Below are 25174 nucleotides of genomic sequence, written 5' to 3'. Positions count from 1 at the left end.
GCCCCCAAACAGGATGCAGGGGTACTGGGCTCCCGGAACCGATTTCTTAAAGAATTAGATTATTTATTTATTTATCTATTTATTTATTTATTTATTTATTCATGAGGGACACAGAGAGAGAGAGAGAGAGAGGCAGAGACCCAGGCAGAGGGAGAAGCAGGCTCCGTGCAGGGAGCCCGACGTGGGATTCGATCCCAGGTCTCCAGGATCGCGCCCTGGGCTGCAGGCGGGCGCTAAACCGCTGCGCCCCCCAGGGCTGCCCCCAGAACCAACTTCTTGAAAAGCAAAGTCAAAACGGGCCGGGCCTCGACCTGCAGGTACTTCGCAGGGGTCGCGGGGCCGGCGGGTCGGCTGGGATGGCCCCGGGGCCCGGGATGAGGACTGTCGGGCAGCGCGACGCGCTCGCGCCACGGAACAGGTCTGGAAGCCGAAAGCAACGGGGGCCGGGCGGGCCGGGCCTGGGCGCCGATTCCCCGGGCGGTGGGGGCGCGGCCTGCCGCCCTGGCCCCGCGACCTGGGGACCGCCTCCCGGCCGCGCCCCCACCGCCCCGCCCCCGTCTTCAGGGCCCCAGCCTCCAGGCCCCGCCCCCGCCCTCAGGGCCCCTGCCTCCAGGCCCCGCCCCCGCCCTGGCCCCGCCCCGTCTTCAGGGCCCCTGCCTCCAGGCCACGCCCCCGCCCTGGCCCCGCCCCCGCCTCCATGGCCCCGGCCTCCAGGCCCCGCCCCCGTCCCTGGCCCCGCCCCCGTCTCCATGGCTCCGGCCTCCAGGCCCCGCCCCCGTCTCCATGGCCCCGGCCTCCAGGCCCCGCCCCCGTCCCTGGCCCCGCCCCCGTCTCCATGGCCCCGGCCTCCCGGCCCCGCCCCTCCCTCCCGGCCCCGCCCCTCCCTCCCGGCCCCGCCCCCTCGCCGACCGCAGGCGGCCGTGACCTCACACGTGGCGCGGGGCGGGGCGGGGACGGCGGCGCGGGGCGGGCCCGGCGACAGTGCGCGGCCCCGGCGGGAGCGAGCGCGGCCCGTGTCGGCGCCGCCATGGCCACCGTGGACCTGGAGAAGCTGCGGATGTCCGGGGCCGGCAAGGCCATCGGCGTGCTGACCAGCGGCGGCGACGCGCAAGGTGCGCGGGGGGCGGGGGGCGTCGGCCTGTCCCCGGGGCCCTCGGGGTCCCGCCCCCGCGCCCGCGCCCGCGCCCGAGCTGCCCGCGGACGTGCCGCCCGCCACGGCCTCCTCGCCCCGCCCCGGCCGCGGGGGTGTGTCTGCGCGGCCGCGGCCCCGGCGCCCCCCCCGCCCCGGCCCGGTCTCCGCGGGGTCCCCGCTCCCCGAGGTCGCCGGGCTCTGCAGGCCCCCCCCCCCCCCCCCCCGGGCCGGGGCCCGCCCTTCCTGGTTCCCACGCGCGACCTGGGGCGGCGGGGCCGGGAGTGCGCACCCCCCGGAGCGGCCCTGGGCTTGGAGGCTGGGCCAGGGCCTCCTGCGCGCCGACCGTCCTCCCCGTCCTCCCCGTGCAGGGGCGCCCGGGACGTCCCGGTGGCCTGGTCCCTGGCGCCCGGCAGCCCGGCCCGCAGCCTGGGCTCGCCCTGACGGCTGCTCTCCGGGGCCTCTGGCCTGGGCTGGCCCGTGTGCCCCTGCCCGGCCGCAGCAGCTCGGCCACCCGCACACCCCGAGCCCCAGGGCGCCTGGGCCGTGCAGGGGTGTCTGCCCCGCTGGGATGGGCGTCCGCCTCCGTCCCGATCCATCGGGAAATGCAGGCACAGACCCCTGATTCCCCATCCCGGAGCACGGAGGAGGTGGGTCGGAGAAGCTTTCACCAGCCCGGGAGGGCAGAGAGAACTAGCGTCCGTCTGTCCGTCCGTCTGTCCGCAGCTCCGGGGGCCTTCTGGCTCCAGCCGGGCTGGCAGGCAGCGTGCCCTGCTGCACGTCCGCAGTCCGCGGCCCCGGTGGCCGGAGCACTTGTTGCCTGTGGGCTGGGCAGTGGCGGCTCCCTGGCAGGCAGCGCGGAGGCAGCGGCCTCAGGGAAGGATGATGCCTGGACGGTGGGATCATGCCCAGGTGTGGGAGGATAGAGCCTCCTCCCTTGGTGCCCGCAGACACAGGGGTCTCCACCCAGGCTCCCGCGTGCACAAAGGAGCAGCGGCACCTGAGCGGGGTTGAGAAGGTGGAGTGGCACTTTAGGGACGGGCGCAGAGCCTGCGGATGGTATGACCCTGCCCCTCTCCTGGCACAGGCGAAGCAGAGGGTGGCCGAGGGGTCAGGGCGGAAGGGGCTCTGGCGGTGAGGGTGCTGCCAGCTTGGCCGGGGGGACCAGGTGAGCGCGCAGCCTGTCTGAGCTGTGGGTGCACCTGCTGGCCGCCCCGGCCGCCCGCCACATGCCTTTCCTCCCTCTGCTTCCCTCCCGTGTGCTCTCTGACTTGCGGACGGGTAACCTGCGGTTCTGGTTGGAGCAACCACGGAGGGCGACTGCACAGGTTCCGAGTTTAGGGTTCGGGCCGATGCCGGAAGGAAGATGCAGGGGCCAGCCGTTATCCTGGGGAGAATGGGCCTTTCTGGGGGGTAATTCCCGAAAGCAGCCAGGGTGCAGGCCCTGGGCTGGCTTGCCCTCTTGCCAGCTTTGCCCCCACGATCTGGCTCCAGAGGGCGGGTTCTCAGCTTAGGGGCCCTGTTGCCTTCCGAATAAAGGCTGAGCTCATAGGGACCTGATGGCACCCCGCGTGCCGTGGAGCATGGGAACCCTGGTGGGCCCGGCCCGCGCCCATGCTGACTCCTGCATTTGTCGGAATGCGTGAATCCCAGCCAGCCTCAGGCGGGAGCAGACCTGACCAGGCTCGGGCTTGACCCAAGCGCTTGCCCGGGGCCTTCGGCGGTTCCCCTTCTATAAACAGGGGAGGGGACAGAGCATCCTCTGCAGGCTCGGGGCTCAGGCTTCCTGCCAGCTCATTGTGGGAAGGCAGCAGGGGGGTACTTTGTGCAGAAGTACCTAGAAGGCTATAAACTGGCGCCGCTTGCCCACGGCTCCCACCCCTGTCTCACCCCCAGGAGGTGTCCCTTTCTGCCCCCCACCCGCCTCCTTCTCCCAGAGACAGGTGTGGACCTGGGTGTCCTGTCTCTGCAGGCGCAGACCCCGCTAGCTCCCCATCCCACGACCTGGCATCGTCCCAGCCGGGCTCCCAGCCTACAATTAGAGTTGTCCCTCTGAGCCCAGTGTCACCGCATGGCCACCACTTTCTCACACATTTGTTTTTCTGGGAGCTGAGGAAGAAAGGTCACGTGAGACACAGACGCCTGGACTTCAGACAGTAGTTCAGTTGGTGTCTCTGTGGCCCATGGGAGGGTCGGGGGTTCTGGGTCCTGGGTCAGTCTGGGAGGCCACAGCTGCTCTCCTGCCTGCTTTTCTGACCCCCCCCCCCCCGGGGCTTGGGGCTTGGGGCTGCCGCCTAGGATTTATTTGGAGAAGGAAAAGCAGATTAAAGGACAGTTAAAAGGCTTTTTTAAGAAGCAGCTTACAGTGAGGCACAGGGAGAGCTAGCCCTCGGGCCGCGTCTCCGTGGCAGCGGGCACAGTCCTGTTGTGAAAGTCTCTCGCTGTCACATAACGGGGTCTGGAAGGCTGAAGGTGGCAGCACAACCCTGGGGGCCTCTGCCATCCAGGGCCCGGCAAGCCCACCTGCGGGCTGCTGAGATGTGACCCCAGAGCTGGCCTGCCCAGGGGGCACCGAGGAGACCTGGTCAGACATGGGCCTGGGTCCCTGGCCACTGCCCTCCCCTCCGCTTGCCCCCCACTCGTGGCCTCTGTCCTCACCTCCTGGGCCAGGGTGGGGCTTGGACCTTGACCCTACAGTGGACCCAGAGATACCAGAAAGTGGAAAGTCTGGGCTGGCCAGGGACTGGGGGTGGTGGTGGTGGTGCAGGAAGCTTTGCGGGGGGGTCGGGAGACATTTATGATTTCTTTAGAAATAGAAATTTTTTGCTGAAGTCAGGAGTATAAGCTGCAAGTGTGGCCAGGTCAGGTCCCGGCTGGCCTCTGTGCTCTGTTCCTGTGACATCTGGGAGCTCCTGCCCCTGGGCCTCAGGCAGCAGGACCCGGGGCTCCCTGTGCCCAGGAGGAGTCGGGGTACCTCCTGCTGCTGCCCTCACCTGCTGGGGCTCCAGCAGGTCCCTCCCCTCCGCTGGGACCTGGGCGTCTCCCCTGTGGAACGGGGCATGGTAGCAAAGGCACCACGCGCTCTCCTGGGAGCCTGTGCCCTGAGCCTGTGTGTGGGAGACGCTCTGTCTGCTGGGCTCCTCCTACGTGCTCCCTGCAGCCCTGGTTGTGACCTGCTCTGTCCCCCTGGGCCCTGCCTTCCACGCTGCAGACCTGGGGAGACCCGTGTAACCAGGGTAGAGGGGTAGAATCCTCACGTTGGGGCCACCCTGTGGAGTACACACCGTGAGGGACCCCGGGAGCCATGCGCTGCTGCCCGTACTGGAGCCCATAGGCCCTGCCTGCCTCCCCCAGCTCGGGGGGACCCGAGGGCAGGGGCTCTGGGGCCTCGGCCGCGCCTGGTGTTTGCAGGGGCCTCCTCTGGGGACAAGCTCCGGAGCTTGGGACAGAGCCCAGGATGTGCGAGTGCTCCCAGCAAGGCAGGCAGGAGGAGCAGGCGGTGGTCCTCTGGGGGAGACCAGCCTGGGGCACCTCTGCAGTCTGGCCCCCCAGCCCCGGCGTCAGCAGGTAGCCCCAGCGTGCCTGACCCGATGTGTGCCCCTGCTGGGTGCCCCTGCACCCGCAGCTCTGCCCCCTGGCCTGTGGGCGCTTGCTCCCCGGGCCGGGCCCCATCCCGCTGTCGGAGAGCAGCCGGGCACCTCCGGGCACCTCCGTGCGGGTGCACGTCCTGAGCGCCCGCTGCCTGCCGCTCCCGAGCGTGGGGCCTCACGCGGGGCCTCACGCGGACACCTGGCCTCTGGGGGCCTCGGCGGCCACAGGAAGGGGCCGAGGTTCCTGTGGGCGTGGAGCATTCCCCTGTGCTGCGCCTCCTCCGGGCCCGCGCACGCGCTGGTCTTTGCGGTGGGGGGAGGGGCAGCTGCCCGGCAGGCCCGGGGCTGGGCGACAGGGAGGAGGGTGCCCTGCTGGAGCCTGGGGGCCCTGTTGGCCGTGGGCTGGAGGGCAGGAGCCGGAGCGCGCCTGGCTGCACTGCCCGGGCTGCCGGGCGCCCCAGTCGATGCTGGCCCTGGGGCACCCTGGGGGCACCGTCCCCTCCTGTGTCACGGTGCCCCCCACCCCCGCCCTGGGCGTGGGGCAGGGGTGGGGGTGCTCCCGGCCTCGGGGCTTGTGGGCACCGCCCTCAGAGTGCTCCCTGAGCTCCCTGGTCCTCATCGCTGAGGCGAGGCCTGGCCTGCGGGGCAGGAGGGTGGGGGCTCCGCTGAGCACCCGGGGGTGGCCGAGGCCAGGCAGGGTCGAGCCTTTGCACACCCCTGGTGCCCGCGCGGGCGCAGCCGCATCCGGCCGGCTTCTGTAACCCCGCGCGCAGTCAGGCGGCCCTGCCGGGGTCCGCCCCGCCTGACCGGGCTCCCCGGGCTTGGACCTCGAGCCCCCGGCTTGGGGCCCCGAGGTGCAGGGCGATGGTCCCGGGCCCGCCCCGCACGCGCTCCACTGATGGCTGCTGCCCTCACCCCCTCGCAGGAATGAACGCGGCCGTCAGAGCTGTGACGCGCATGGGCATTTACGTGGGAGCCAAGGTCTTCCTCATCTACGAGGTAAGGTCACCGGGCCGGCGCGGTGCGGAGCGGGGACGGTGGACAGCTGGCCGCGGTCCTGGTTCAGAGAGCAGGGGTGGGGACGGGGAGGCCCGGCCCTGGGGTGCGGGTGGGGAGCCCTCCCTGGGTGTCTGTGGGGTGGGCCTTGGGGTGCAGGGCGGAGGGGAGCTGTGGCCCCTGGAGGCCCGGGACCTCACCCTTGCCCTGGGTTCTCCCCACCCCATCCTGGGGCCCCAGCCCTCCTGCACCCCTTGGCAGGCCCAGGGCGCACGGGGCAGGCCCTGAAGTACCTGGAGGAGCCACGGGGCCAGATGGCCCTCTTGTTCTGGCTGTGCCCCCCCCCGGCCGTGGTGCCCCCCCCAACCGTGCCCCCAGCCCCGTCCCTGTGTCACATTCGAGGCTGACCCTTCAGCCTCGGTTCCCGGACCCACACCGAGCTCCAGCCGCAGGCTTGTGGGATCCCCTGGGCCTGGTGGCCTTGGGCTCGGCTGTTACTTTGTTTCCACTTCTTACCTAGACTGTAGGGACCCAGCCTGCTCGGCCTTCCCCGCTCCCTCGGCCTGCCCCGGCCCCTTCACCCCTGCCCTTCACCTGCTTCTTCTCCCCAGCCCTTCCCCCGTGCCCTTCACCTGCCCCTTCTCCCTGGCCCTTCACCCCTGCCCTTCACCTGCCCCTTCTTCCCGGCCCTTCACCTGCCCCTTCTCCCCGGCCCTTCACCCCTGCCCTTCACCTGCCCCTTCTCCCTGGCCCTTCACCCCTGCCCTTCACCTGCCCCTTCTCCCTGGCCCTTCACCCCTGCCCTTCACCTGCCCCTTCTGCCCGGCCCTTCACCTGCCCCTTCTTCCTGGCCCTTCACCCCTGCCCTTTACCTGCCCCTTCTCCCTGGCCCTTCACCCCTGCCCTTCACCTGCCCCTTCTCCCTGGCCCTTCACCCCTGCCCTTCACCTGCCCCTTCTCCCTGGCCCTTCACCCCTGCCCTTCACCTGCCCCTTCTCCCTGGCCCTTCACCCCTGCCCTTCACCTGCCCCTTCTGCCCGGCCCTTCACCTGCCCCTTCTCCCCGGCCCTTCACCCCTGCCCTTCACCTGCCCCTTCTCCCTGGCCCTTCACCCCTGCCCTTCACCTGCCCCTTCTCCCTGGCCCTTCACCCCTGCCCTTCACCTGCCCCTTCTCCCTGGCCCTTCACCTCTGCCCTTCACCTGCCCCTTCACCCTGCTCCCTTCACCCTGCCCCTTCTCCCCTGTCCCTTCACCCTGCACCTTCATCCTACTTCTTCATCCCTGCCCCTTCACCCTGCCACTTCACCCCTGCCCTTCACCCTGGCCTCACCCTGACCCTCCACCCTGGCCTCATCTGGGTCCGTCTGTGCCCAATCTTTGGCTGCAGGAGGAGGTCTGAGTAAATGAAAGAGCGAGCAGATGTGCAGCCCCCCGTCCCCTGAACCACATGGGGCTCTAGACCCTCAGACCCGGCTTGGATGGGGGGGATGCGGCAAAGCTGATGTCTCACAGTCTCAGGAGTAGGGCATGTGGGACCCATGCCTGATAACGTTTTAGAACCTTCTAGAACATTCTGGGGGTCAGGGGGACAAGTACCGTTCACACAGGGCGGGGTGGGTCCTAGCCTGGGCTCCCTGAGTGTGTATAGGTGACAGGTATGTCCCCTGCGTCCCTGACTGTGATCTGTTCCTTCTGTGAAGTGGGGAAGTCAGGGCACAGAAGCCATTGCAACACCCTGAGCGAAAGCGCTTTCCCCAGTGCGGACACCCAGAAGGTTGGGAAGCGGGTCTGCTGTCACTGAGCTCAGAGGTGACCCAGGGAGCTGCCATAGGGCTGGGCCTGCGTGGGGGTGGGGGCAGGGTGACACAAAGTGGGGAGAGGCATGCATGGACATTCTAGAAGTTTCCAAGGCTAGGAGAGGAGAGGAGTCCAGTCTACCAGACTGGACTCCAGCCAAGCTGCCCTGCTGCGTCTGGATCTCCAGGGATGCTGGGTGTGCACTGGGGCAGGGGCCGGGCCGCCATGGTGCGCGTGCTCTGTACCCAGTCCTGGGCTGCTGAGGCCTGAGGGCTGCCTGGCCCTGCTGCTTGCTCTGGGCGCTGTCTGCTGGGGGTCTACACCACTGGGGGTCTGCACTGCTGGGGGTCTGCACCGTTGGAGGTCTACACTGCTGGAGGTCTACACCACTGGAGGTGTCCACTGCTAGGGGTCTACATGGCTGGGGGTCAGCACCGCTGGGGGTCTGCACTGCTGGGGGTCTGCACATTGTTTTTCGGGCATTTTGGTGCCTGGGTTGGGGGGAGGGATCAGCTTCCGTCCTAATGGCAGAAAGCGCCGGAGGGAGATGCGGAGGGAGGAAGTGGCCTCGTGATCCCTCAGACTGAAATCCCTGTGCCCCTGTGGCCCCAGGCACCCTCGCTCTGCTTCTTGGCAGAGCGGCACCTGCCCCCTCCTCCACCACGGGAGTGGGAGCACTTGCCCTGCCCGCCACAACGCCTCGCTGCCCGGGACCCTGTGGGCCGAGGTGATGGACCGAGGGTGAACTGGCCCGAGGGGAGGAAGCACGCGGGGGGTGGGGTGGGGGGTGGGGGGTTGGGCAGCAGATATCCAGAGCCAGGCCGGGCTCCGGCCCCAGGCAGGACAGCTGCTGTTTACGGCTTCCCTGGAGGTGCTGGGAGGGCTGCAGGGAGGCGGCGGCCTTGGTTCTCTCCACGCAGTGCTGCTGGGTCTTCTCACGGGCACCCGCCCCGTACCCGGAGGGGAAGAGCCCTGCAGTTAGGAAGGGGGTAGGCCGCTGGGCGAGACGCTGGAACCCGCCTCCTCCCGGAGGCCCTGCAGGTGGCTGGCGGCCTGGGTCCCAGGGAAGCAGCGTGCGGTCATCAGGGGAATTCAAGGGAGAGCCACCTGCCGGGACCGGCACTCGGCTCCTGGGAAGCAGAGGGCGGCCCAGCGCTGCGGGGTGAGCACCCAGGAGTCCTGGCTGGTGAGGAGGTGGCCACGAGCACGTCAGGTTCACGCTCCCAAGTCCCCACGTTCAGGCCCGTCCACGGACACGTGTGACCCTCAAATGTGTGTTGGCACGGACAGGCACGTGTCCCTGCACGTGGCTGACGTCCAGCCAGTGCCCGTAGGAGGCAGGACGGCAGCTTCCTCTGCAGGGACCGTCCTGGGTGGAGGGCTGCTCACCGCGGGGCCGGTTGTGGGGTGACCTGGTGCGCGGCGGGGCTCGGGAGCTCAACCAGGGGCCGCCCATCCAGGGGCCACCCCCCCAGGGCCCACTGGCCAGCCTCTGGCGCGTGTTAATGCCGTCTGTGCCGCAGCAGGGCTTCTGGAAGGACCAGCTGGGTGCCCTGGGCCTCTCCCTCTGATAGCCCGTGACCGCTGGCCAACCCCAGCTTTGTCACCCAAGGCCCTGGGTGCAGGGGAGCCTCAGTGGTCAGGACCCTGGGGTCTGCTCCCCCCTGGCTAGGGTTAAGGCCGACCATCGGGTATGCAGCTCCCCCCCCCGGCGGGGCCGGGGGGGGGGGCCCTGGCTCACACCCTCCCCTCTGGTTTCAGGGCTATGAGGGTCTCGTGGAAGGAGGTGAGAACATCAAGCAGGCCAACTGGCTCAGCGTCTCCAACATCATCCAGCTGGTAAGGGCTGTGGTGGGGCGGCGCCTTCTGCCCCTGAGCACGCGTGTACACACACACGCACACGCACAAGCACGCACACACGCACAGAAGTGCACACGTCCACTGTCCTGCAGCGGGTGGGCTCAGGCTGACCGGGGGTCACGGGGACCTGGTGGTCCCAGGATGTCTCTGCTATAAGTGTCCACTCCTGGTTTTCAGCGAGGGGTGGGAGGGGTCAAGACCCTTGGGGAACCGTGTACCGCGCCTCCCGGTGGCCCCTGCAGCCTCCACCTGGTCTTCCCCGTGGTCCTCATTCTGAGCTTCCCAGGGGCCGAGGCCGCGGGCGAGCTGGTGTCTTTCCCCGGCTTGCTCAGAGGATGGGGACGGACACCCTGCTCAGGCCGCGGGTTCTTGGAGAGGCGCTCTGTGACCCTTGTGCACCACAGCGCCAGGTCGCGGGGGCACGTGCCACCTGTTTATCCTGGCCACCAGCCGATGTCCTGTTCGTTCAAGTGGCCGGTCATGGTTGTAAGCCACACATGGGTCAGCAGGAGCGCTGGGGGGCCGGCTGGACCCTGGTGCCCGGGCACTGCCGACCCCTCCTGCCCCATCCCCTCCTGCCCAGGACGGGTGTTTCTGCTGGACCCGCTCCCCCAGGCGCCAGCTTGCCGTCCCTGATCTGGTCAGTCCACTGGGGTGTGGCTGAGCCTCGCTCTTGGGCTTCTTTGGACACCCCCAGCCCTGCCATGCCCGTGGTCACCTCCTTGTCCCCCAGCCTAGGGGTCTAGGGAAGGTGTCTTCAGGCCTCAGGCCCTGATCTGGCCATTTGTTGTGGCCCTGGGTCTGGGTGGCTGTGGCCTCCCTGTTCTGAGCGAGCAGCCCCGGGGAAGGGGCTTTAGGCCAAGTTCTGAGCCGGGCTGTGAAGCAGTATCGAATGGTCATGGAGGGGCCTGGGAAGAGCTGCTGTCTGGGGAGGAGCAGGGAGCCCGGAGCATAGATGCAGGAGGGAGTGGGAGGGGAAGAGGGACAGGAGGGGACAGAGGGGCAGGAGGGGATGGGGGGACAGGGGACAGAGGGGGCAGGAGGGAACGGGGACAGAGGGGATGGGGGATGGAGGGTGCAGGAGGGGAAGGGCAGGAGGGGACAGAGGGGATGGGGACAGGGGACAGGATTGGGTACAGAGGGGACAGGGGACGATGTACAGAGGGGGCAGGAAGGGACAGAGAGGTTGGGGCACAGAGGGACAGGAGGGGGCAGGAGGGGGCAAGAGGGAGAAGAGGGACAGGAGGAGCCCTGGGAGGCTCCGTCCATCCCGCCGGGGCGGGGGTGGCAGACCGGAGGACGAGGCCCGTGCCCCTGGGCGGTGCCGCCGTCCCACCCCTTCAGGTCCGGGGTGCAGCCTGGTGGGTCTCAGGATCTCAGGGTCTCGTGACCGGGGAGGGGGGCGCGTCCTGGGGGAGCCCGGCTGAGCTGGAAGGGCCGCGCGGCCGCAGGCGTGTTCCCCTCGCGGGGCTCTGGGCACTGGCCGCCGCCTGTGTGTGTGCTTGTCTGTGCACACGCGTGTCTGCACGCGTGTGCCCGGGTCAGATTTCAGAGCCGTCTCCCTCCGCGTCCTAGTTGGAACCTCCCGAGCCTGAGCCGCGGCCGTTCCCCCGGGCTCCGGGCTCCGGGCTCTGTGCAAGGACGAGGCCCCGGGAGGGGGCGCCCCGTCCAGGCTTCCAGTCGGCTCGGGGTCTGCAGGGCGGTGCCTGTGTGCTCCGTGCAGGGCGGCACCGTGATCGGCAGCGCGCGCTGTAAGGCCTTCACCACCCGGGAGGGACGCCTGGCGGCGGCCTACAACCTGGTGCAGCGCGGCATCACCAACCTGTGCGTCATTGGCGGGGACGGCAGCCTGACGGGCGCCGACATCTTCCGCAGCGAGTGGGGCAGCCTGCTGGAGGAGCTGGTGGCGGCAGGTGGGTGGGGGCCCAGGGCGGCGGGTGCTGGGGGTCGGGGCCGGGGGGCCAGGCGGGGCGAGGGCAGCACGCGGGGGGCGCCGGGCTGGACCCAAGGTCAGGGCCACCCCGGCCTCTCCTGGAGCCTTAGGTGGGCTCGGCCCCTGGCGAGGGCGTCAGTTTGTGAGCCCAGGGCCCCCGGGGACACAGCATCAGGGCCAGTGTCCCTGCTCCTGGTGGCGGCCGGCAGTCCCCGGACGGCATCCTACGCCGTGTGGGCGCGTCCGGTCTGTCTTGGTTCCCGGGTGGGGGTGACCTCGTCACCTGCAGACGGAAGCCCCGAGGTTGCCAGTTGGAAGTGACCTCTTGGGGTTCGGTTTTGTGGCCCTCGTGGGGACCCAGAGAGGAGGGGTGTGCCCAGGGCTCCCGGGGGGTCTCTCGGGCTTGCATCGGTGGTTCAGCCGCCCCACCCCTGCCGCGGGACCCGGGGACGAGGGCGGGCTGGGGGGCGCTCTGAGCCTGCGACCCGCTGGGACCACAGTCTCGGGGGCTGGGCGCCGAGGGAGCGGGTCGGGCCGGGGGGCTCAGGGCTGGCCGCCCGCCCAGGCAGGATCTCGGAGAGCACAGCGCAGACCTACTCGCACCTGAGCATCGTGGGGCTGGTGGGCTCCATCGACAACGACTTCTGCGGCACCGACATGACCATCGGCACCGACTCGGCCCTGCACCGCATCATGGAGGTCATCGACGCCATCACCACCACCGCCCAGAGGTGAGCCAGGCCCCGGCCCGCCGCGGCCAGGCCTGGGGCCCCGGGGCAGGGGTGCGTTTGCCGGGGACGCCCGGCTACGGCCAGGTCACGCCAGGTCAGTGGCCCGCGGCCGGGGAGTAGATCAGCTGAAATGGCCCGACGGCTGGGGTGCGATGGCCTCGCGGGCAGGGACCGGCTGTCCCGGGGCTGGACGGCTGTCTGGGGACCTGCTCTGTCCCGGGCGTTTCCCTGGCAGGGCTGGGGCCTGGACAGCAGGCGCGGCTCCTGTGCCCCGAGGCTGTTTGGGGTCTCGGGCCGTGGGGTCCATCCACCGGGTGCAGTGCTGAGCCCCCCACCCTGTCTGTGTCCACAGCCACCAGAGGACCTTCGTGCTGGAGGTGATGGGACGGCACTGCGGGTAAGGGACACGGCGGGGGGGCCGTTGGGGAGCAGGGGTGGGGGCGGCACCTCCCGGTGCCCGGAGCGCAGCAGGTGCTGACTTCCTGCTGGAGGAATGAGCTGGGCGGGGCGCGTCCTGTCTGGGGGCTGGACCGGCTGCCGGTGACCGGTGACCGCCTGTGGCCCGCCACTGGGCTGCTCCTCCAGGTACCTGGCCCTGGTGTCCGCCCTGGCCTCCGGGGCCGACTGGCTCTTCATCCCCGAGGCGCCCCCCGAGGACGGCTGGGAGAACTTCATGTGCGAGAGGCTCGGAGAGGTGCGTGCGGAGGGTCTTCCCGGGAGGTCCTGCCGCAGCAGGTGCCCCCGGAGCGCATCCTGGGGCCCGGGAGGCCGAGGAGGGTGCTCGGGGACGCTGACCTGGGCGGGGGCGGGAGCGGGTCATGCTGGCTTCCTGGGGGCCGTGGCCACTGAGCCCGCGCCAGCGGAGGTGGCCTTTGGAAGACGGGTGGATGGCACGTGGGGCAGTGACCCCAGGGGAGGAGGCCCCCCGTGGGGCTGGGGAGGCAGCTGGGGGCTGAGGCCTTGTCAGGGGCGGCCGGGGCGTTGGGGACGCAGCTCTGGCCCCTCAGGGTGGAGCCGGGGTGCTGGGGCAGGTCAGCCCTCGGCCGGGCCTGGCTCCTTGGTGGACAGGGCGGGGTGCTGGGACAGAGGGCCACCCCCGGACCGGGGGGCTGTGGTCCGGATCCAAGATTGTGCCCCGATGTTCACACACAGGCCAGCCTGCGCCCGCAGGGTGAGCACCCAGGCCGCCCGGGGCTCGGCGCGTCCCTCGGTTCTGAAGCCCTGGGGGGTCAGCACGCGGGGCCTCGCTGCTCTGAGGGACAGACGTCCCCTGGCGCTCTGTCCCCGTCCTCCTGCGAGGCCAAGGGCAGGGCCAGGTGGGGCTAGCCAGGCGCCCACGTCCTGTCCTTGGGGCGAGTCCTGTCCTGTGGGGGCTTCGTGGCCTTGGCCGCGTGGAGTGGGGCCGTGTGGCGTCCCTGGCTGACCTGGCCTTGGCTCGGTCGCTGTGCGCTTGGGGCCGTTCTGGAAGCGGCCTGCACTCGGGGTCGGCCCTTCCCTGCTCTGTGTCAGGCCTCAGGCCCTCCCTCGGCTTCCCCGAGCCTCCAAGGCCCCACCCGTGAGGCGCGGATGTAACCCCCCCCCCCCCAGCCCACCTCCTGCTCTTCTGCTCCCCCCGCAGCCCTGGCTCTGGCTGTTGCACTTCACCTGCACCAGCGTCCCCTCCTCCAGGCAGCCCTCCACTCCCACTCCTCCTCCTGTGCTGGGGCTCACGGGGGCTGCTCTGGGAGTCTTCCTCTCTAGGTTCTTTGGGTGCTGTGGGGCACACAGGGGGCTTATGGGCCAGAGTGAACGTTCTGAATATTTTTGAAGCACACGACTGGGAAGTGCTTTCCCCAGGGAACTTTGGATTTGTGGTGTTGAGCCCCAGCCTGGGCTGGCGCAGGGTGTTGTGGGTCCCTTCAGTGCCACCTTTGATCCTCTGCAGCCTGGGGAGGGGAGGGGGTGTCTCTCTAGGGGTGTGGGGGTGTCCAGGAAGCCCTGGCTGGTGGCCCGCACCGTGAGGTTACAGGCTCGAGGTGACCTTGGTGTCCCAGGTTAGCGCTGACAGGGTTGGCTCGGGGACCTAGGTCGAGGGTCCCTCTGCCCCTCGGTCCCCGCTGGCAGCCCCAAGTCCTGGGGAGGCTGCAGGGCCACGTGCTCCCCGTCCTGACTGCTCCCCACCTGCTCCAATGCCTGCACTGCCTGCTTGGTTCCTGGGGTGCTGGCCCCCTGCTCCCCTCCAGAGCCTCTGCAGCCCCCTCCCCACCCCCGGAGGGCAGTGGGGCCCCTGTGGGCTCATCTTAGTCCACCCCCCCGCCTGCCCGTGTAGATCGTGGGCCTCGCGGGAGGACGTGGGTGGTGGCATGTCCAGGGCAGGTGCCTGCAGGCTGGCGGCCGAGCCCGGGGCTTCTCTGACCTAGACTCGGAGCAGGGGGTCCCGACTGAACATCATCATCATCGCGGAGGGCGCCATCGACCGCAACGGGAAGCCCATCTCGTCCCGCTACGTGAAGGACGTGAGTTTTGGGCAGGGGCTGGGTCCCACGGGACGGGTGGGGCCTCGGGGCAGGCACCCCTTTATCTGCAGTCCCCACGTGCTCTTGCTGGGGCCCCCGGACAGCAGCTCCCGGAGGGTGCTTCCTCACTCCCGGTGATAGCCAGACGCAGGGTGGGCGGGGGTGGGCTGGGGGCTCCCCGAGAAGGCTGGCCCCACAGGCCCAGCGCAGGCCCCACCTCACCCCAGGACCGGGCCCGCCTCGGGGGCCCCCCGCTAGCCCCCACCCAGGGCAGGACGCTCAGCCGAGGAACCGACTCCGCGGAGTGTTCCCCTGCGACCTCCGCCCGGGGCCCTGGGCCCTGTCCTCCCGATACCCTCTCCTTGGCCGCCCGCCCTGTCCCTGTGTCCCCGGTCGGGAACTGGCCCATCCACGGTGTCTGCCGGGGGGGCCCAGAGCCACGGGGCTTGGTGCAGCCTGACCGAGGTGCTAAGGGCCAGGCCGGGCTGCGGGGACGCCCCCACATGCGCCCCACATGCCCACACGGCCACGCACACGGGGAAAGGCCACGCTGTCTCACCGTGGGCGTGAGTCCCGAGCTGGCTCTGCGGGGACCCCAGGGGTGACAGCCGACATCCTTGAGAACCAGGGTGAGGGGCCCGTGGGGTGGGCGCTGAACCCAGGTGCCCCCCGACTCTCTCCCAATGAGCAGCTGGTGGTCCAGAGGCTGGGCTTCGACACGCGTGTGACCGTGCTGGGCCACGTGCAGAGGGGAGGGACCCCTTCGGCGTTTGACCGCATCCTGGTAGGTGGGGCCTGGCTCTGGGCCTGGGTGTCGGGGTGGGTGAGCGTGGTGGGTGCTCCCTTGCCGCGGCCCCTCCGTTGTCCCCCGTGGGTGGGAGACGCAGCCTGGGGTCTTGTGTCTCGCGACGCACCCGTCCCCACGCTCCGCAGTCAGCGCTGGGCTCCGGGCCCCCGGCAAGGTCTCCAGGGGAGGGAGGTACACAGAGGGCCAGGCCCGCTGCTCAGCCTTCTGGGTCTGACGTCCGGTGCTTCCGAGTCCCGCACCCCAGCTCTCAGGGGCCCGGCGTTCGCGGAAGGAGCCCCAGACATGGTCTCCAGCCTGCACCTGCTGCCGTGGGGCTGGGACCGTGGTGGCCACGTGCCCCCGGGGTGCGGGGCTGTTGTGAGTGGGGGTCACATGACGTCATTTCTGGTGCCGCCTGTTCTAGAAGCTTCGACCCTCGTGTGTGCGTGTCGGGGGGACGGCTCTGAAAGCTGAGGGTGAGGGGTCGTTGGGTGCGTGGTGTGGGGGCTGGCCCAGCGTGGCCCCAGAGCCGAGGGGTCACGTGCCCACGGGTCAGGTGGGCGGCTCCTGCTTGACACCCGCCCGCCCCCTCCCTGCTCAGAGCAGCAAGATGGGCATGGAGGCCGTCATGGCGCTGCTGGAGGCCACAGCGGACACGCAGGCCTGCGTGGTCAGCCTCTCGGGGAACCAGTCCGTGCGGCTGCCCCTCATGGAGTGTGTGCAGGTGGTAAGTTCCAGGCCTGCAGGCGGGCCAGGTGGGGCTCCCGGGAGAGGGCCCCCGGGGCTCGGGGCTCGCTGGCCCTGGGCCCCCCCTCCCTCCAGGGCCTCCTGGGGCCCCACCCCGCAGGCGGGCTGCATGGGGGGGGCCCTCCCCACCCCGTCGCTCTCGGGGTCCTGCTGCTCCTCTGTTACTGGTGGTCCCCTCCTGTCGTGGCCTCCGGGTACCCGAGGCCCCCAGTCCTCCGGGTGGGGAGGGACGAGCCCCGAGGGGTGGGAGCTGCGGGGACTAGGGGTAGCCAAGGCCACATGGCTTTCTGGAGCCGTTGGCCCTGGACTGACCTTGCAGGCTGGGCAGGGTGGGGTGTTTGGGGTAGGATGGCGGGGGGCGAGTGGGTGGCCAGGGCCACCGTGTAACTCAGCAGATGTGGGCAGACACTCAGCAAGGCTGGAGCAGGGCCCATGCTGGGGAGGGGCATGGGGGCGTGGGGGTCCGGCCTCCCTGGGACCCCCCTAGGGAGAGGCCTCGGGTCCGACCTCTGCTGCGGGGCTGGGCCCGGACTCCTCTGGTCCCCAGGCCCTGGCGGGGCCCCATGGAGCTGGGGGGGGGTGGGCCCGCTGGGGAAGCCCGGGCGGCCCGCTTGCTGTCAGCCAGTCCCCCGGATCGCCGGCCTGGCAGTGACCACGGCGGGGCGGGTGGGGGACAGGCCCGCCGCGTCGGGTGGCCGCCGTGCGTGTGCACCAGGCCTCCTGCAGCGTTTCCTTGTTTCCCTGAAGACCAAGGAGGTGCAGAAGGCCATGGACGAGAAGCGGTTCGACGAGGCCATCCAGCTCCGCGGCAGGTGAGGGCCTGGCGGGGCCTGGCGGGGCCTGGCGCTGGAGCGGCCGTCTGCTCGGCGGGCCCGCCGGAGACGCCGTGTGGCCCTGGCCCGCGGGACCTGCACGCCTTGGGACGTGGAGCTGCACGTCTTCCCGCTGAGTGTGTGTGGCCAAGCGGGGGGAAGCGAGCGGCAGGAACAGGGGCTCGGCGGTCCCTGCAGCTGGAGGGCAGGCAGGAGCTGCCGTGAGGGGCGAGGGGAGAGGGCGGCCTGGCTGGGGGCTGGGGCGGGGCGTCCACAGGAGGTCGTGGTGGGGCAGGTCCAGAGGGGCGGGGGGGGGGGGGGGACCATACCCGCAGCTCCGAATTCCGTCGCCGTGCCTCCCGCCTGCTCCGAGCCGCCCACCCCACAGGCTGCTTGCAGGGATGCGGCGCCCCGGCCTCGCCCAGAGGGGTGTGCGGGCCGCGCGTGGTGCAGGGCTCCTCCGCCACCCAGCGATGCTGCCGGCCGGGCTGGTAGCCACAGGGGCGGGGTGGCGGGCCTGCGGCTTCTGCGTGGCCGAGCTGTGGGGCTGGGGCTGGGGCTGGGGGCTGCATGATGCATGACCGGCTTCCTTTCCAGGAGCTTTGAGAACAACTGGAACATTTACAAGCTGCTTGCACACCAGAAGGTCTCCAAGGAGAAGGTGAGGTGGTGTGAGCCGCAGGACCTCTGGGTCCCTGTCACCTCCGCCGCCACCTCGAGCCTGTCCCTGCTGCCAGGGGCTGCCCGCCCTAGGGCCGCCCGCCCGCGGGGTCGGGGTCTGCCCGGGAAGTGGGGAGCTCCAAGCGCCCTCCTGTCTGGGGGCTGAGCTGTGGGCTGAGGGGTGCAGCTTTGCTTGACCAGCGGGTCCCCAATGGCCAGTGTCTGGGCCTGGAGGTGACTTTGGCTGCTTGCTTAGCAAACGACTGAAGGCAATTAAGTCAGGATTTAGGTCACGACAGAGCGGCTCTAGTGCTTACGAAACATTCTAAAATAGCTAAAAGCCTTGCGAAACGGGCTTTCTTCAAGATAAGGATGATGGCAGGACTTGTTCGCGGAACCCTGGGGACGAGGAAGGGTCCCGTTGAGACATCCTGGGTCTCCGTTCGTCCCAGGAGCTGGCCAGGCACGGGGCGCATCCCCGGACCAGCGGCGTGGTCTCTGTCCCCTCTGGGGACCGCTGGGCCGTGACCCCATCTGGGGCAGCAGGGCTGTGTTGCCAGGACCCCCCAGGGCTGCACTGCCGGGCGGAGCCACTGGCCAGGGACATGTGGCCTCGAGGCGCCCAGGACGCAGCTGCCCAGCGAGGGCTCCGGGGACACGGCCTGGATGCCGGTGTGACCGCCCACGGGGCGTTTCTTAGGTTGATTCCTGGTCAAGGTGACCTTTCAGTTCGTGGGGTTAGACCAACCCTGGGACCCACACTGGCATCACCTGCCGCTTTTTGCACCTTGTTAATGTGGCTCCTAGAGAACCTCTGTGACATCCGTGGCCCCCGTCGCTGTGCAGCCGTGCCGCTCGCTAAGCGCTTGGGACACTGGCTGCCCTGAGCCCAGAGTGTGGGGTGATGGCTGGAAGCTTCCAGACGGGCACCGAGTCTGGCCCAAAGCTGCCCCGCTGCGGCCACCAGCCGTGCTCGGCTGAGAGCGACCACGGTCCTGCTGACGCCTTTGGTTGAGGCCCCGGGCTCGCTCCCTGGCTCCTTTGGGTCCTTGCCAGAAGCTCGTGGAGGCGAAGGACACACGTGCGTCCTTCCCAGGGGAGTCCACTCGCTGGCCGGCGTGCAGGCGGCCACGGGCCCCGGGCCCCCTCGTGCCGTCCTCGTGGCTCCGCGGTTTGTCCCCAGCCCCGTGCTCACGTTCCTGTCTCCCTTGTCTCTCAAGACCAACTTCTCCCTGGCCATCCTGAACGTGGGGGCCCCGGCGGCTGGCATGAACGCGGCCGTGCGCTCGGCGGTGCGGTCGGGCATCTCCCAGGGCCACACGGTGTACGTCGTACACGACGGCTTCGAGGGTCTGGCCAAGGGTCAGGTGGGTGCGGCCGCGCTGGCACGTGGGGCGGGAGCTTGCTGGGTCTGTATCACCCACCCCCAGCTCGCTTGGCAAACGGGGACCGGGGGGCTCGCGGCACGAGGTCACGGGCAGTGGCCGAGGTCAGGTGGGCGGAGAAGGCGGGTCAGAGGCCCCGGGGAAGGGGTGAGCGCCCCTGCTCTGAGCTGCAGCGTGCCGCTGGCCGCCTGCCAGGCTCTGGCCCCTCCCGTCCGTGCCCTCCCCGAGCAGCGAGGAGGAGTGGCTGCGAGCCCCCCGCCTGTCCCTGAGGCTGCACCCCCACCCCCGCAGGTACAAGAGGTGAGTTGGCACGACGTGGCCGGCTGGCTGGGCCGTGGCGGCTCCATGCTGGGGACGAAGAGGTGAGCTCCTGGCCGCCGCGGGCCTCCGGGGCTGGAAACCTGTGGGCAGGCCCGGGAGGAGCGGGGGCTGCAAGGGGACACCTGCCCCGTGGCCCGGGCCACAGGTCCTCCGGCTGCCCCTTCGTGCCCTGGTGTCCCCCGTCCCCACGGGGGCTCGGGCCTCCGCGCCCTGCTCTGGGCCCCGCAGGTCCCCCGGCGCTGAGGCTCTGCTTGCACCTCGGGAGTCTCAGGACTGTGCCCGGGGCCCTCCCCACCGACACATGCCGTGTGGCTGTGCGTCCCTGTGGCCTGGCCGCCGGTAACGTGGTTACGTCCCCCGCAGGACGCTGCCCAGGAGCTACATGGAGAAGATAGTGGACAACATTCGCACCTACAACATCCACGCCCTGCTGGTCATCGGGGGCTTTGAGGTGAGGGCCGCCGTGGGGCCCTGGGCGGGGTGGGGACACCTGACCGTGTCTTCTGGGTCCGGGGCCGCGGAGGTGGCCCTGCTGGGGACCCCATGTCAGGGATGTCCAGGGGCCTGAGGGGCTGCGGGGTTCAGGGTAGGCCTCACAGTGTCTGTGGGTGCTGGTGACCGCGTGCTGGAGAGGAGGGGGTAGGGTGGCAGGAAGGAGGGGAGATGGGGTGCTGCCCTCAGGAGCTCCTGGGGGGCAGCCTGCGGCGGAGAGCCCCACAGCCTCCTCCCCGTCCATTCCTTCCCTGGAGCGGCTCCCGTTCTTGCCCAGCCCCCCCCGCCCGCACCCCGGGCGGGGGTCCCTCCAGGGCGGGCGGGCCTCCTTCCTGTCCTCCTGGGAGCCCAGCCTCCCTGGCCCTGGGCTGCCCGGCTCCCGGGTGGGCTCCCCGGGTCGTGGCCACGGGGGCGGGAGGCCCAGGCATGTGGTGGGTCGTGGGGGCGGATGTCCCCCTGGCCCAGGAGCCCCTGCTCGCCGCCTCCTGCTCCCGTGGGCCGCGCTGAGCCCCGCCCCCCCGTGCGCCCGCAGGCCTACGAGGGGGTGCTGCAGCTGGTGGAGGCGCGCGGCCGCTACGAGGAGCTCTGCATCGTCATGTGCGTCATCCCGGCCACCATCAGCAACAACGTGCCGGGCACCGACTTCAGTCTGGGGTCAGACACCGCCGTCAACGCCGCCATGGAGGTAGGACGCCGGGCCCCGGCAGGCCCCGGTCCTGTGCAGGGGACGGTCACACGAGGACGCGCGAGGGTGGGTGCCCGGGGAACCTGCCGTCGTCAGAGCAGGGCTGGCCCGGCCGTGGCTCTGTCCCCTCCCACCCCGTCTGCGGCCCCCCGACCCCCTTCCCCTGTGGGCTCAGCACCCCTGTGCCCGGGTCCTCGGGGGTCTCGGGCTGAACCCGAGCAGCTTCTCCACGATGCTGTAGGAAGAGAAAGATGCGAGTAGAACAGATGAGATGACAGGAGACCCCCCCGACTGCCGACCCAGCGACCCCGTGAGCGTTCAGGGCTTTCCGTTGAACTCACCCCCACCCGGCCTCTCGCCAGCACCACGCGCGGCCCTGTTTTCTCTGCTTCCACGACGGGAAGCCTGGTGTTCTGTTTAACCAGCGCTTGGATGGCTGCTGGCGTGGAACTGCTCTGTTTCTGGCTCACTTAAGGGTTTTTTTTATTTTTATTTTTATTTATTTATGATAGTCACAGAGAGAGAGAGAGAGAGAGAGGCAGAGACACAGGCAGAGGGAGAAGCAGGCTCCATGCACCGGGAGCCCGACGTGGGATTCGATCCCGGGTCTCCAGGATCCCTGGGCCAAAGGCAGGCGCCAAACCGCTGCGCCACCCAGGGATCCCTCACTTAAGGGTTTTATGGAAAAATACCTTTCTCTGTTTTTTGCCCATTTTTTTTTCGGTGAATTTTTTTACTTGTAGGTGCTCTTGACGTACGTAGGGTATCAGTCCTTTGGCAGACATTGGAGAACGGTTGTCTCTGACTTGGGGTTTCACCTTGTGGTTCAGACCCCAAAAACCGACTGGTCTTGTCTTTTCTCAGTTTTCTAATGTTCTAAATTTCTTTCCAAACTCTGAACTTTTTGGGTTAAAAGTATCCTGTGTCACATCCTTGTTGGCACCTGCAGAATGTGAACTTCATGTGTCACCTGGTCCCCCCGGGACAGTGACCCTGCGGTGGCCGGAGTATCACTTGCCCATTTAAGGATGAGAAAAATTAAGGCCCCAGTGAGCCTCTTAGCCCATCCCTGGCCTGCACCCACCAGGCGCTGGTGACACCCCCATCCCCCTGGGCACACAGCGGCCCCAGTTGAGGACCCTGCTTTGCAGGGAGCCCATGGAGGGGGCTGTGATGCTCTGGGCAGGTGGGGGACTGTCCTGGCCTCCGGCCCCTGCACAGGCGGCTCTGGGGAGAGACCTGGGTCCTGGGTGCGGTGGCCGCCAGTGGCCCACGGGCAAGGCCCTGACCGCCCCTGTCCCCCAGAGCTGTGACCGCATCAAGCAGTCGGCGTCGGGCACCAAGCGCCGCGTGTTCATCGTGGAGACCATGGGTGGCTACTGCGGCTACCTGGCCACGGTGACTGGCATCGCCGTGGGGGCCGACGCCGCCTACGTCTTCGAGGACCCTTTCAACATCCAAGACCTGAAAGTGAGCCGAGCCCCCTGCCCTTCTCCTCTTGGAGACCTGGGAGCCGGCCTGGGGTGCAGGCCGAGGAGCCCTGCGGGCTGGGGGGGTCCCTGCCTGTGGGGTCCCAGCGCATGACCCCCGAACCCCCTTCCCCACCATGTGTTGCATCGTGGCTGCCGTGGCCTCCGGCCCTCCCGCCACCAGCTCAGGCCTGCCCATGGCCCCCGGGTCGCCTGGCTCCGGGGGGAGTCTGGGCTCCGTCCCACGCAGTGAGGGGCTGCTGCCGGGTGCAGGGCTGGCGGCCGCCGACTCTGGCTCAGGCGCCCGGCTCAGCCCGCGTGTCCCCCGCACCCGCAGGCCAATGTGGAGCACATGACCGAGAAGATGAAGACAGACATCCAGAGGGGCCTCGTGCTCCGGTGAGGCTGCGCGCGGGCCTGGGCCGGGTGGGAGGGGTCCCCCTGAGCCGTGGGGGCCTGGGGGGCAGGGACGGGGGCTCAGCGTCCGGGTCAAGACCCCAGCTGGCTCCGCCCCACCCAGGCCTCGTCCCTCCTTCCAGAAACGAGAAGTGCCACGAGCACTACACCACGGAGTTTCTGTATAACCTGTACTCCTCCGAGGGGAAGGGCGTCTTTGACTGTAGGACCAACGTCCTGGGCCACCTGCAGCAGGTACGGCGTGGGGAGCCCGGGTCCCCGCCCTCTGCCTCCATCTGCACCTGGGCCCAGGGGCCCGGGGGACACGGCAGGGTGAGAGCCCTCGCCCCTGCACGTCCTCAGGTGGCACCTGCCCGTAGTCACCCCGCCACCCCCTCATGCCCATCTTGCACTCGTCATCCCTTGGGACAGGTGAGCGGGGTGAGGCTCCTACCCTGCAGAGTCATCAGCACTAGGAAGGGGCAGGGCTGGGACCCCTGCGGCCCCCTGCTCCCTGCCAGGTCCCCCCATTCCGTGGCCTCCTGGGTGCCCTGAGGGAACCCGAGTGGTGCCGTTTCCCAGCCCTCCCGACGGCTCCCCTCTCTGCGGGTGCTTGCTCATCCTGCCGGAGCCGGGGGCCCACGGGGGCCGCCACCTGGATGGGCGGGCAGCCCACCACCCAGCCGCTGGAGGTTTGGGGTGGAGAAGGGCTGGGGAGCTGCAGGCAGAGGGAACAGATGCAGATGCGGGGGGCGGGAGGGGGTGGGGGTCACACGCTGCCCCAGGGTGCTCACCTGAGGTCGCGGGGTGGTCAGGCCGCCCGGCTCCTGGCAGTGCCCACCTGCCTCGGGCGGCAGCGAGCCCCCCTCACCCGCCGTGTTTCCAGGGTGGGGCTCCGACCCCCTTTGACCGCAACTACGGCACGAAGCTGGGGGTGAAGGCGATGCTCTGGATGTCGGAGAAGCTGCGGGCCGTCTACCGCAACGGTGCGTGTCGGGGGGTGGCCCTGGGCTGACCTTGCCCTCTGCCCTCTGCTGGGCCCTGGGGTCCGGGGCTGCCAACGAGCCCTGTGTCCACAGGCCGCGTGTTCGCCAACGCCCCCGATTCGGCCTGCGTGATCGGCCTGCAGAAGAAGGCGGTGGCCTTCAGCCCCGTCACCGAGCTCAAGGAGGTCACGGACTTTGAGTGAGTGCCTGTGAAGGGGGGTGGGCTGCCCCGACCCTGCACGGCCGCCCCGTCCCCGTCCCCGTCCCCGGGGCCGTCCCTGTGCCGCCCTCACCCCGCCACCTGGGCCGAGCGCTCCCCACTGCAGGCCCCGGAGGGAGGGGACCGGACGCCCCCTCCAGGCCGCACTCCAGGGTTGTGTCGGGGCCCAGTGCCCGGCCCTGAGCCCGACCCCCCTGCGGCAGGCACCGCATGCCCCGGGAGCAGTGGTGGCTGAACCTGCGGCTCATGCTGAAGATGCTGGCGCACTACCGCATCAGCATGGCCGACTACGTGTCCGGGGAGCTGGAGCACGTCACCCGCCGCAGCCTGAGCATCGACAAGGGCTTCTGAAGCCGCGGCGCACCTGCCCCTCCCTCCCTGGGGCCTGCGGGCGGGCGGGGGCCACGGCCCTCTCGGTCTGGCTCCAGGGCCTCGCCCCTGCTGCCGCCGGGCTCCCCTCGGACAGAGCCCCCGGGCGCCCACCTTCTGGCCCGGAGGATGTGGGGACCCCTGTGCAGAGACACTTCCCCGTGGCCCTCGCTGTGACCTCCTCCTGTGTGCACTGGCCGCCGGGCAGAGCGGAGCTTGCCGCCTTTTCTAGAAATAAAATCATCCTGACTGTGGAGAGCGCCAGTCTCTGGGCGGCAGGCCCCGTGGAACGTCCCAGGGAGGGCAGGGGGTGGTCGCCCCCGCCGCACACACGGGCCTGGCCTCCCCCAGTCTCAGGACCAGCCCCCTGACCCCCTGGGCTGGAGTCTCAGACCCAAGACCTTGGGGGTAAGTGTCTGGGGTGAGCGGGCGCCCCGGGAGACCCTGGTGGGGGTGGGCGATGGGGGGAGGCCGTCAGAAACGTCAGCACCGGGAGCCGAGGGCCAGTCCACCGCCACTTCTGGGGTCGGCATGGAGCCTTGCTCTGCAGTGCGGTCCCGGCACCAGGGTCCCCAGGACGTGCTGAGCCTCAGGGGGACCCCAGTCCCTCCTGAGCTCACTGCACAGCCCACTTCTGTTCCCACCGCGGTGACTGGGCGCATCCAGGGCGGCTCCGGGCCTGTGCTCCTGCCCACGGCACCTGCGGAGGCTCGGGGGAGGCTCGGGGACTCATGGGGTTTTGTGGGGAGCCCCTGGCCTTGGGGGCTCCTGCAGGGTTTCTTCTGGTGGGGCCCTCTGTCCCTCCAGCTGCCTTCACGTCCCCAAGACCTGGCAGGGTGCCTTGGTCACTCGAGGGAGCAGCAGCCTGGTGGGGGCCCGGGCACCACACCCTCCTTGCTGTGTGGGTGGTCCTGGGGCAGGCCGAGGAGGGGACAGCTCCCCGAGGGGACGGTCCCAAGTGTCTTGAGAGGCCAGGAACAAGTTCCTGGGTCCCAGAAACCTGAGCGTGCACGTGTGTGCATGCATGTGTGTGTACACGTGAGTGCACACGTGTCCTTGTGCGTGAGTGGGGACACCAGAGCTCAGGGGTGGGGACTCTTGGGAGTCCCCTGGCTGCAGCAGAAACCCTCCAGCGTCCGGCCAGTGTCCAGCCCGCCTTGAGCACACAGCCACTCGGCCCAGGCGTCCTCTGTGCTGACCCCCCCCCCCCCGGCCAGCCCCCCCCAGCACCCCGGGTGGCCTGGGGAAGGGGCAGGGGAGCCTCGGAGCCAGACTTTCTGGAACGTTCTTCCTGGTTTTGCCTGGACATGCGG

The 25174-nt window shown here is 69.6% G+C and overlaps 1 protein-coding gene across 1 annotated transcript; it reads left to right on the top strand.

Annotated features, from left to right (window-relative positions):
- Nucleotides 1-955: 955 nt before the first annotated feature.
- PFKL (phosphofructokinase, liver type) lies at nucleotides 956-24115 on the top strand. Its single transcript, XM_041735122.1, has 22 exons — nucleotides 956-1112; nucleotides 5645-5718; nucleotides 9275-9352; nucleotides 11097-11286; nucleotides 11872-12037; nucleotides 12390-12434; nucleotides 12623-12731; nucleotides 14437-14532; nucleotides 15224-15316; nucleotides 15921-16046; nucleotides 16814-16878; nucleotides 17476-17539; nucleotides 18759-18905; nucleotides 19215-19285; nucleotides 19608-19695; nucleotides 20269-20421; nucleotides 21727-21891; nucleotides 22228-22289; nucleotides 22430-22541; nucleotides 23173-23272; nucleotides 23366-23471; nucleotides 23696-24115. The coding sequence occupies exons 1-22, from the start codon at nucleotides 1028-1030 to the stop codon at nucleotides 23841-23843; spliced, it is 2343 nt and encodes a 780-aa protein (XP_041591056.1). The 5' UTR covers nucleotides 956-1027; the 3' UTR covers nucleotides 23844-24115.
- The last annotated feature ends 1059 nt before the right edge of the window (nucleotides 24116-25174 follow it).

This window comes from Vulpes lagopus, chromosome 20 (genome assembly GCF_018345385.1).
Source record: "Vulpes lagopus strain Blue_001 chromosome 20, ASM1834538v1, whole genome shotgun sequence".
Taxonomy (NCBI): domain Eukaryota; kingdom Metazoa; phylum Chordata; class Mammalia; order Carnivora; family Canidae; genus Vulpes; species Vulpes lagopus.
Note: the sequence above shows the minus strand (reverse complement) of the source record. Positions and strands in the feature narration are given on the sequence as shown.